This window comes from Passer montanus, unplaced genomic scaffold (genome assembly GCF_014805655.1).
Source record: "Passer montanus isolate IOZ18808 unplaced genomic scaffold, ASM1480565v1 scaffold5, whole genome shotgun sequence".
Lineage (NCBI taxonomy): Eukaryota > Metazoa > Chordata > Aves > Passeriformes > Passeridae > Passer > Passer montanus.
This window is the reverse complement of record NW_024369929.1, coordinates 5,522,499-5,534,806: the sequence shown is the minus strand read 5'-3', so window position 1 is coordinate 5,534,806 and position 12,308 is coordinate 5,522,499. Positions and strand designations below refer to the sequence as shown.

Genomic DNA, 12,308 nt, shown 5'->3' with positions numbered 1-12,308 from the left:
TGCTTCAACCAGAGTTTTGTTTCCCAGCCTTTGTGCCCACACATTGCTACAGATCTTGGCAACATAGAAATGTTCATAAGATAATAATAGTAATAAAAACATTCCTAACTTTGAAAATGGTGACTTGGGGATTCACAGATATTCCTGTGGTGGTTTCACCACACTAAATAGTTGAAAGCACAATTCCTACTGCCTTTTTCAAATGCATCATGAGACTACATTGTTATAGTCATATGCTCTGAAAGCAAATTATCACACAACAGGAATAATGAAATTAACTTCTGTAATCTTACTCTGATGATTTTTCTTTTCAAAGCACCACTATAGACTCTCAAGATGTTTTAAAACAGACAAGTGTTGGAATAAGTAAATGACAAAGAGGAGCATAATCTGACAGTAACTTTTTCAGTAACTGGTTTTTTTTTTTCATTTTCTTTTTCTCCATATAATGATTTGTCATGGCTGAAGGTCTTTCCAGCTGTGATGATTCTGTGCTGATGAAAGCCGTAAATTTAATGCTCACTCAGTGTTGTGAACACAAATCTGTAATCACACTATGAAAATTAAGGATAAAAGAAAAATGCTGTCTAATAAATACAGATAGAGACATACAGGTACCAAATTAGCTTTATCAGTGACATAGCTTATTAAATACCTGCCTTTCTGCCTGGCAGAGGAGGAGGGAGATGTTTCTCTTTCAGTGTCATCCCAGATCTGCCACACACTTCCAATATATGTGTTTGGAGAGTAAATCCTGTGGAAACTCTGATCATTACAGATTTTAACATTGGTATCAATAGAACAGTAAACATTGGTATCACTAGGACAGTAAGAGGGATATAATCTATGGCTGCCCCTTTGTATAAACCTTTCCAGAAAATTGCTAAGCACTTGTCCTGTTTTATTCCCAACCCACCAATTGTTTTCCTCCAATGTAAAACATGCAGAGCAACATTTTCTTTTGCAAATAAATAATCAGTATTATTAAGAACACTTTTTATAATAACACATAGAATGATTTATAAACTAGTAATGAAATTTAGTTCCACCTATCTGAACCTCACATTTAATATTACCCAGGAAGGATTCAGCTGATTCTGCAGTGCCTGTTGTAAGCACATTCACCTGGATCAGTTTTCTTATTCAACCATACACAAGTGCTGGCTCTGCCAAGAGCCATTCCACGGAGCAGGTCACTGCTGGAGTCCCTAAAAAAAACATGGATGCAGACCTAAAGGATTTTGCAAAACCTGAAGGCAGTTTAGTGAGGAGAACTGCATTCCAAAGCCTGAGTGGCCAGCATTTAACACACTAGGTGGTGACTGATACCTCTGCAAAGAGCTCATAAAACACAGCCAGATGAGAATCGTGCACCATCAGTCCACCAGTAGCTAGCAGATCACCTGATGTCCAGATCTGATTGATTTCATTTACTCTGGACTTAACTGTCACTTTATTTGTGCACAAATAATAATAGTAAACATTAACTCATACTGTAAAAGGGTGGGTTTTTTCCTCTAAATTCAGCTACAGGATAACATTCTTGCATACATCCAGATTATTATATAGATTGCTTTCAAAATCTTTTGTAAATAAACTATTCTTTGTGCACAGCCTGCTTGAGCCAAGCATGAATCAGTTGTAAAAGAGCAGCAAAGTGCCAAGGCTGACCTGTAAAACCCAGCTCAGTTGCAGCAACTTGGGGGTTCAGTGCTGTAGGGCTGGAACCCCATGTCTGGTTCACAGCTGAAGGCAGGCAGCAGCCAGCCCAGAATGTGAGGGAAAGCTCCGAGGCTTCTGCAAAAGACAACATATTTTGTACATTGACAAGAGCTCTAGACAAATTGGACAAATTTCAGGTCAGGCAGGACAAGACCATTTTAACCAAACTTGAGCTAAATTCAACACATTTTCACAATCAAGACAGAACTCTAAAAGCCAAAGGGTAAACTCTCACTATACTTCTGCTGGCCTATTGCATGAACCTTCCCACTCCGTGGTACACTTGGCTTACCCTTAGTCTGTGCTGAGACCAGTACTGGTGAAGCTTCTCTTAAGTCACTCCTGAAAAAAGAAGAGAGAAGCAGTCACCTTTTTAAGTTGCACCTTCCCCTTTTACACTACTTAAAGTATATAAAATTAAATGGCTGTGGTTTAGTTTAGTAAATGCCTTGAATCTTCAGTAATTTCATAAACTATAGCCAGTGCTGTGACTATTTACACTTGTTTAGCATTAACACTAATAACATTTGAACAAATATTAATTTTAGCAAACTACATAAAAGGACAGTCTCAAACAGAGCTTCCTGAATTAGGTCTCATTTATTTCCAGTAATTTCTCCAAAGTAAACACCACTCTTGAATCTAAAATTTCCCTATTGGACATAGGGAAATATTTTTTTTTTACAAATTTACAGCAGCCTCAGTTCACAAATGTTGTTAGAGAATAATACACAGTGGCAGGATTCTGAACTATATTTTTTAGCTTGACTTAAAATAGTTTGTATCACTTAAGCAGAAAAATCAATACTCATCTCACAACACAGAGCTCATACTGCAAACCCCACCTGTGTTTTTATAAGGCTGCAGAAAAGGCTTTGCTTGAGCTGGTCTGATTCAGATTTCTTCATTCTTATGCCAGACAATTTAAAGCTAAAAAGGGAAGTTGTACCTGAAAACAAGAAAATGTAGTAGTCATTCTCATTAGGTAAATATGCTTATCTCTAACAGTAACTCCAGCCTTGTCTTGTGAAGTCACCAACACAGGCAAGGAAGTTACACAATCAAAAATGAATACAAATTATTTTCAATTGCCAAGCCAAAATTCAGTTCTGTGTTCCATTGCAAGCTGTAATCGTACAAAGCAAAGCATAACCTCAATATTTCATAAATAAATGGAACAACATTTAAAACAATAATCCGATATTAATTATAGTTTAAGCAAGCAGATAGATGACATCATACTACAGAAAATAAAAATTGCTTAAATTGTTTAGCAGCTCTTACAGGTAAAAAGAAAGACCTTTTCTTCTTTTGCTTGTCAAAACCATTGTATTATTAACTGTCCTATTTTGAAAGCAATACCTGTATTCTAACAGGAAATTTAAGTCCTACAGAGCATTTCCAGTTCTCTCATAACCTATACTTCAGACAGAATTTAACTCAAGAAATAATCCCTGCTTCATCCAGTGTAGTTTCAAATTGAGGTCAGAACCATGTGTTACACAACCTTATTTCATGAAAAAAACCAGAACTGCATTACAAGCTGCAGAAATCTGCACACTATTGCAAGCCACAGGAAAGAACAAAGAAGAAACTTGCTGAATTATAACTAATAAAAGCATTCCAGCATATGCTGATAGAAAAGCAAATGCACTCATAATAATGGCAGAAAAATTATTAAAGTATACATAGTTAAAACCAGACAACTGGTAAAGAAAAAGGTCTTTACAAAATATTCACTTGAGAGGCTGTCACATTAAAAATTTCTAGTTGTTCCTAAAATTAAACAATAAAGCACCTAAATTAGAAAAAAATGTGTATCAGTTTCCTCTAGATTTTCAAGAAAATAAACACAAGCTACAGGTAAGCATCAGTTATATGATGTCAATGTTAAAAAATACCTTCCCACTAGAAACAGGCATTCAATACATACAGAAACCTCTTGAGAGGCCTGAGTAAAACGCTGGACAGAATACATGCATATATAAAAATATATATAAAAAATACACGTGCACCCCCAGAGGGACCGAGGCCAGTTGGATCCTCACCTCCCAGACTGAGGCTGGCTCATGCCCAGTCTTTGCCACATGGACAGAGCAGCACTGCAGCTCTGGGGCTCCCAGTGAGCTGTGCAATTGCAGCCCTGGCTGTGTGGAGCTTTCCCAGGAGAGATGAAGGGAAAGGCCTTAGCTGGGGGTTCCATGCCAACACCCACACCAGGATTTCCTACTCACACCACAACATCCTGCTTTTGTGTTGTGTTCTGAGTGCCTCAGATCCCTGCCTGACACCACAGTTCCAGTGGGAGGGAATGTACTTTGATGGTGTGGCTTTGCACAGTTCTGGAGAGGCTTACAGATGGTGCCCAGTCTCCTGCCAGCCTTAATTCCATCACAACAAGTGATTCTTTAGACAAATTATTTACATTTGCTAATCAAATACAAACCTAAATCTTTTCAATCTTTTTATGCAGCATGGTGAATAAATGGTTGCTGAAGTCATCTTTCAGGTACTGAACTAGGTTCTCAGAATCCCCCAAAACAAATAATTATCAACCATTTGTATAGCAACTCTTGAAGCAAAGCACATGTTGCAGTTAGTGTGGTTATCATGATAAAATCAGTTCTCTCTGCTGTCTTGCTTTTCTCTAACACAGACAGAGAAAAGATCACCTAGCTTGCTACATCCATCTCCTAACAATTCAGCTTTAACTTACTCTTTGTGGATTAAATGAAAAATGTTAAAGCAAGACAGAGAAGAGATCACCTAGCTTGCTACATCCATCTCCTAACAATTCAACTTTAACTCACTCTTTGTGGATTAAATGAAAATGTAAAAAAATGCACTCAATCTTTTCCTCCAAATTAGTCTTAGGATCCTGTGAAAAATAATGAGTCACCCTGATATTTTCTCTCCTAATAAATTAGCAGCTCAGCACCAGACAAATGTATGTATTTTATTGGCATCATCAATCAAAAGATGACAGATGCTTGTCTGGATTAAAGTGCTGATTTCATTACTTGTGTAATTCCTAGAGCATTGGAAACCATGAAAGCTTGAATATTTGTTCAACTTTTTCATTCTCATGTCCCATTTAGAAAATAAGGTCAAAGCACAGGTCCAGTATTTAAATGAGCAGCTTTACACTGAAAAAACCAGTGAGGCAAAAGGGAGAGGTTTGGCCTCCACAGGTACCAGTGCCAGGTCAGCTGACCTGGCTCCCAGTGCTCACCAGCTCTCTGCATCTTGAGTAATAAAATCACGTCATACCTGATTCTTGGTTTGCAGGTAGTGGCTTTTCATCTGAACTGGATTTCTAATCCTCAGAGCAGTAATGAAGCTCTTGAAATCCTGAACCCTTAGAGGCAGAGTTAAAAAAAAAAAGGAGGGGGGGTGTGGAGAGAAAGAGAAACATGTAACATATGTAACCAAATTTTGATACAGTCATACAAAGTTTTTAGAGTCTTGCTTATTTATCTTTGGCTACTTTGGGGCAAAAAAACCTGCAAGTCACCACATTCTTAAATGTTATGCTAACTCATTTTCTGTGAATTCCATTTATTTCTGCTGGGTTCTCTTCTTCATGCAAACCTAGAAGTTAGTTTTCAAAATTCTCCTCATTTGAGAGCTTTTTGCTGCTACAAGATCAAGCAAGAGAAAGGAATCCTTCGACAGAAACGTCCTTTTGTGCACAATCACAGACCCATTCAGTCTCTTGTATTTAGCAGGAATATTATCCTAGAAAATACAGGCAGTTACTGTTTTGTTTTTCCAAAATTTACATGACTCATTTTTCCATTTGCATATTTTGCTGTTTTCTCAGAGTGCACAAGTTCACTTTTTCCAAAGATATCAACTGAGGAACAGAAAGCAATGAAATTTCTCTGTGTACATGTCGTGATTCTGACTGTTATGACAAAGAAATACATAACTTGGACCTTGGTCCAAAATGTATTTTGCTGTTTTCTCAGAGTGCACAAGTTCACTTTTTCCAAAGATATCAACCGAGGAACAGAAAGCAATGAAATTTCTTTGTCGTAACAGTCATAATCACGACATGTACACAAAGAAATACATGACTTGGACCTTGGTCCAAAATGTCTGTCTTCTGTCAAAACTATAAGTGTTATAACAGCTCTCACACAGATGCCATTCCAGGTGCTAAATCAGGAGGGATAAAAGCCTGGCTTCTAGGCCTTTCTAGTCCCTGAGGAGCAAGCATCTTTGGCCAAAGGAGATATTTTTCTTCTTAACAGGTTATTTGCTGTAAAAGAATGACTGTACTTTAAATGGACGTGATCACTTTATGACCTACCAGTAAGAGGATGCTGTATTTTGAATGATATAAACATAACAACAAATAAAATGTAAAGCAGATATTAGAGAGCAAGCAGTAATAATTAAACATCCATAAGGTCTTCAAACATGAGGCAGAATCATGTATAAGTTTGTTAGCCTTCAAATGAGTTATATTACAGTACTAAAGGAAGAAAAGTGCAATCATCCTCTGCAGTGCATGAAGAGATTTATTGTCAGCTAAATTGGCTTATTAAATGTAGTAGGATAAATGGACCTTTCCATAGTGCAGTCAGAATCACTAATTCCTGCTGTGACTGTACAAGAAGTGGTAGCAAAAAAAGAAAACACAACAGCAGAAATAGACAGATCAGAGACTTTAAAATGAAGTACCTTAGTTCTTGAATGTCAGCAAGAGATGCTATAAGTAAATACTAAATGTCCTGGAATTGTATCTGTAGTTTGTTCAGCAGGTCAGAGAGAGAAAGATGGATGGGGTGATTACTATAAGAAACCCAGTTTGTGTTCTAGACTCCACTAGAAACTGTCTGTGCTCACTGAGATATTCTGCCAAGGAGGTTTTCTCAGCAATATTGAATGCAGGGTCATTTTAATGTCTACTGCTTTTAGTATAAAACTGGGTGATGTTTTGCACAAATTTCTTTATAACCACATCAAGCAGCACTGTACATACAAGACTATTCACATATTCACTGCTTGGAGCACTGTTGTCAATTATGGAATACTAGGAGAAGGAAAGAGACATTAGGAGACCTTTGCAAGAATATATTTTGCATAAGTTAATAAAAAAGCTGGAGAAACAGAACAAGTCTAATCTTACAGATTCATAGATTCTTGTCCTGATGAAATCCTACCTGTCATTATTAGAGGTTAACACTGCACACTTCACTACTACCACCATCCAAAGGCTTCTCTCAAGGCTATCAAATAAAAATGCTTATTGCCATCTTTTAAAACTTTCCTGGGGTTTTGGGTTGGGGTTTTATTTTTAAGCTAGAGGCTAAAACACGTAATTGACACCAGCTGATCATTTCAGTGATATTCAGGATCAGTTTAACTCCTCTTCCACTGCAATCAGGGTAAATTATTACTAATTGTGATTGGGAGAGGGTTCAAGAACTTCTCAATCTCTCTCACAGTTTATGCTACCCATGCAGTGTCCCCAAGATTTAGATGGTGCAAATTCCTGTTTCCCTTCTCCTGTCTGGCTTGACATTGAAAGCTTTTTAATTGAAACAGAGTTACAGTATGTACAACTTCAGAGCTGAAGGAAGGCTGTAGATGTAATCAAAAGCATCATTCATAATGAGGTTCATGACCAAAAAAAGTACCTGTGCTGAGGTTGAATTCCATGCATTATTGAACAACATGAAAAGGTGGAACTTCACAATATGAAAGGATGAGAGATTAATGCTCTAGGACCTCCAGTCTCTGCTCTCTTTGATTTACTTATCACAAAGGCAATGAGAATACCCTATATATAAAAATATATATAGTGTTGGATTCTTACCCTGGGCAAGCTGCTTTCTGAATTACAGGTATTGTCTGCATTTAATCCAGGTAATCCACATAAATATAAGGGAAAGCTTTTTCACACAACTCAGCACCCAGGGTTAAATGTAACTCTGTTAAAAACCTGCTACTCACTGATATATGACCTAATGACACAGTGTTTGCAAGAGAAAAGAAAACCAGCTTTTGACTTTATGACCTTCACCAAATGAGAATTTCCTATCTCTTCCCAAGTAAAAGCAAATTTCACTATAGTCAGATAATACTTCAGTCTGTGATTCTAAATAAAGCCATTCTATTAGTCTTGCTATTTAGCTTTTCTGGTCCATTTGGTTACTACCTTTTTATGCAAATTCTTTTTAAAATTGTGTTATTTATTGTGAGCAAGCCATAGAATGATTCACCAACTCAGAGCTTCCATATAGTACAGCTTTAAGTAATTATCCAAATACAAGAAACTTTATTACTGCCAGTGAAGCTAAACATTTTGTAATTAAAAAATTGATGTCTAAGTTTATTATTTACATGTTAGTAGTGGTCCAAGTTGTGGCAAAATCATTTATGAATCTGTTACTGATTCCCACTGAAACGTGCAACACATCAGAAATTCTGCAGTTTTTCTAAAGGAAAATACCACTCACCTTTGGTGTCTGTTTCTCTTGATGCATTGAGAAGCCAGGTGTGCTAACGAGTAATTCTTGTTTCAGGTCAAACTGCTAATAATTCAGTGGGTGAGATATCTGTACAAGTGGACATCTCTACCCATCCTGGAACTGGTGAGCATAAAGTCACTGTGAAAGGTAAGTTTCAAAGAGCCAACTTCAAAAACAAAGCAACAACAAAGACCAAACCTCCAAGCACTACATTCCAAGTCCAAGATACCGATACTAAAATAAAAAATGACAGGTATTATAGTACTTGAGAAACTCTGAGTACACTTCAGGTGATTAGGAGTGCACTTTTTCCTTGCTCAACATCAGCAAAAGTTCAGATTATTCAGACAAGTACTGTCTATGCTTCTCTGTGTAGATAATTTAAAGTTATTACACTAAGTTATAGAGTTATAAATTAAAATGTGCCAAATTATACTTCTCAATTGCTTATACATAATTCAACTTCCAAAAACTACAGCAAAGCTGAGTAGTGAATGACTGCACCAAGTCTTAAGAAGCTACATTTTTAACAAAATGCCTTTGTTCTGCACAACCTGAATTTCAGAAACACAGGATCATTCAGATTAGTATAAGCTGATTTTTGTTAATTGCAGTGAAGGTAGCAGGCAAAAAGAAGCTGTAAATGTAAAGGATTTGTAAAATACATGTTTATATTTGATACTTTTGAACCTAAAAGTAGTCAGACTTTACTTGGCAGGGAAGGAGCAAAGCATCCTCCTAGGCTTACCAGGTACTGATATCCCAGGATAGCTTACCAGGAAAGCTCTCAGATCACCTTTCACTGGCAATTCCAAGTCACACAGGGTAATTAAGCAGAACACTTCCAATGGAACTGTATTTAACTTCATTTCTTTTATCTCTTATAGTTGTAGCAATTAATAACCTAAACTGGCAAACAACAGCTATGTTCCGGCCGTTTGTGGAAGTTTGCATACTAGGTCCTAAATTGAGTGACAAGAAAAGAAAACATGGAACCAAGACAAAGAGCAACACCTGGTCACCAAAGTACAATGAAACTTTCCAATTGTAAGTCTTTTATGTCTAGGAGTTGCATATTTTTTGAAAATTTCCCTAAAATACTTTTACCTTTGAACCATTAATAACAAAAAAAAGCCATCCTAACATAGATATATAGACACCATTTCAAAATTATTTACTAATTTGTATCTTTGTTGCATATGAAAATGAATGGCAGTCACCAAGCTTTCAGTCCTACAAAACTTGATTAAATTTACAATTAATTTCCCTACAGAGGAATAAACTATTTCTATCCCTAGGAATCTATTGGCCAAGGTAGTTATTTGGACAGAAGTATTAGTTATTATTTCTAGATAATACCTGTAGAGATATCAAAATGTATATTGGGTTGTGCATGTGTTAATAGTATTGTTTAATTTAACCCTTAAATCAGTAAGAAGCTTCCACCTAACCTGGAATTTTAAATTTAGTACTTCTCTGTCCTTTCCTGAGACCAATTTATTTTCCTCCCCTTACCCTCCAACCCTGACTAAAAATGAGTTCATTGTGTCTCACCACAAAGCTCCTTTTGATGCCTGCTGCCAGGGATTTTTCTGTATATTTTGAAGCTGATTTAAAGTAATGGTGCTGACAGCTGGGGAACCAGCTGAACAGTTTTTGTCCTTTCCAGGGAAAGGTAGCTGTCTGTCCCAGCTATTGAGGGAATTCTGTTTCTGTTGAGGCTGCTGAGAACAGAGGCTCTATCACCGATCCATCTGAAGGGTTACCTGTGTAGAAAGTTTAACTAGACATCCTGTTGAAACAAAATGGAACCGCAAAACTTAAACTACCACTCACTCTCACTTTAATTTGCCCAAGGTTTCTAGAATGAATTAATTCCTTGTGGGAATTAAACTGAACTCCTTGTTCTAAATCCATATTGTTAATCCTCCCAGCCTGCTGAGCAATGAAGATAAGCCAGGAGCCTACGAGGTGCACCTGTCGGTGAAGGATTACTGCTTTGCGCGGGAGGATCGCGTGATCGGCATGACCGTCATCCAGCTGCAGGCCATCGCCGACAGGGGCGGCTGTGCCGCCTGGTACCCCCTGCTCAGGAGCATCTCCGTGGATGAGACTGGCCTGACGATCCTTAGAATACTTTCTCAGAGGAACAATGATGAAGTTGCTAAAGAATTTGTAAGACTTAAAACAGAAACACGATCTGCTGAAGAAACGGCCTAAGATACCCAAGTAATGCAAGATTGTCACCGCCGAGAACATAAATCCAGCGCTGTTGTCTGACTAGTGCATGCATGTGCAAATCTGTGGGAATGTTTAACTATGTTTTCAGTGTTTGCCAGTACTTATGTACTATATTTGCAAGGTATGTCAAGGAGCTGTATATCTTTTATACATATTTTGGTCTTTGGTAAAGTAATTGTTCCAATGAAGTGCCAAAACTAAGATTAAGAGTAAATGTTCCATCATCTCTTTTTAAATGTTGATTTCACCTCATCACAATTTCATTATTTTTTAACATTTATTAATAAGTAAGTAGCTTTTTTAATTGATAATAGGTTATCGCTGTTAAACTGTGTTGCTTATTCTAAATTAAGTTACATCCCTTACTCTTCTTTTAAAAATGAGGTGTACCTAGTTTTCTTCAAACTCTCATGTTATGCAAGCCTCATTTTAGGTGTCTTACTGATGACTTTTTCTATCATTACTACAGATGCAGTTACTTATAGAAAGTGTTTGTAATTTTATAATTACCAATATAAAGTAATGATTTTTGCATAAAAACTGAAAAGGATGGAAATATTTTATGCTAATCTCTTTTTCCAACCTTTCATAAATATCACTGTGAAGAAATGCTGTTAAAGCAGGTTCTCAAGAAGCTGTGCTTATCAGAGTTTGTTACTGATGTTTGATATCTTGAGATAACTTTGTTCTTCAAAACTGCCACGGTAATATCATATTTGTATTAAAAGAGTAAGTCAGTATCTGTAGAAACAGGTTGCTGTACAGTACAGTATATGTGCTTTTAAAAAGTGATTTTTTAAATGATATGGCACTGTACAAGGGGTAGTAGTTTGGAATATGTAATGCCGGTTTGTGGTTTGTTTCTAGAAATTGTTTATGAGAAGAAAAGATGCTGTTAGCATTTTCACTCAGAGTTATTAACGTTGCTTTACATACTTAGCTGTAACATCAGTTAAGTGCTTTATTTCTTTAATTTTTTTTAGAAAAGTTCAACAGTTTGTACTTATGCAACATTACTATGTATTGCACTAAAGCAAACTCTGTGTCCTGTAAATATATTTAGTGAGGAATTGTAAAATAAAGTATGCAGAAACTGCTTTCCAGTTTTGTCATTTGATATTATTTATGTAACTCTTGGTTTTATGTGCATGTGAAGCCCATGGAGTGGGCTTACTATATAGCTTTATAATATATTAAAGTATGATTTGCACTGTCTGGAATCTGGCTGTTTCATAAGTGTAAATCTGATATATCAGTGTCCTAAAAAATGTAATGAGTTAGGTAGGTGTATATCTATATATACACACACACACATATAAAAAAATGTTGTGTAATGCTACACATTTGTCATTGGTTTTGGTCACAAGTGTTTCTCATTACACAGGTTGCAGTTTTCAGCTTTGCTCAGGGAAAAAGTAGTTAAGGGAAGGGAGGACACATAGTTTGTGTATGCTGATGTCAGCCTTCTAACAATGTAACACATCACACACATAAACCAGATTCTTTCCAGGAGATATTGTTTAGATATTTAGACAACACTTTAAGGTGTTTAAACATCCTCAAACTTCTTCCTTGAATACTAAAAATTAGATTTGTCTTAAGTATATTTGGACATTTAGGGAAGTTATGCACAGTCTTTAGAGAGTTAAGAACTCCCCTAAGATCATAGATTCCAAATTGTATTTCTGCCAGGTATAGCTCAAAGTGTCAACATTAGGCACAAACTCTGTTTACAATTAAAAAGATTTGATGTAAGAAAATATCAGCAGACTCAGTTTCAAATACAAAAGGAGAATAATCAAGAGATTAGGTGGTTCCTGCTACAGAACACTGTTGTGGACAAAATGCAAAAAGAATTCCTGA

General features: G+C 36.5%; 1 protein-coding gene and 1 long non-coding RNA gene across 10 annotated transcripts in view; one reads left to right on the top strand and one right to left on the bottom strand.

Moving 5' to 3' along the window:
* UNC13C (unc-13 homolog C) overlaps positions 1 to 11,542 on the top strand; it is a 177,015-nt gene extending 165,473 nt beyond the window's left edge. For 8 of the 9 annotated variants that reach the window (XM_039723381.1, XM_039723380.1, XM_039723379.1 and 5 more), the window contains 3 exons: positions 8,259 to 8,351; positions 9,092 to 9,251; positions 10,139 to 10,424. In XM_039723381.1, coding sequence (XP_039579315.1) covers positions 8,259 to 8,351; positions 9,092 to 9,251; positions 10,139 to 10,424 — 539 coding nt within the window. Of the gene's footprint in view, positions 1 to 8,258; positions 8,352 to 9,091; positions 9,252 to 10,138 lie in introns of all 9 variants that reach the window. The other variant, XM_039723375.1, reaches the window with a different exon arrangement.
* LOC120509103 lies at positions 1,083 to 2,817 on the bottom strand. Its single transcript, XR_005629157.1, has 4 exons — positions 2,568 to 2,817; positions 2,015 to 2,064; positions 1,672 to 1,797; positions 1,083 to 1,208 (listed from the first exon to the last, which is right to left on the bottom strand). It is a non-coding gene; the product is annotated as an uncharacterized LOC120509103 (long non-coding RNA).
* Positions 11,543 to 12,308: the final 766 nt, after the last annotated feature.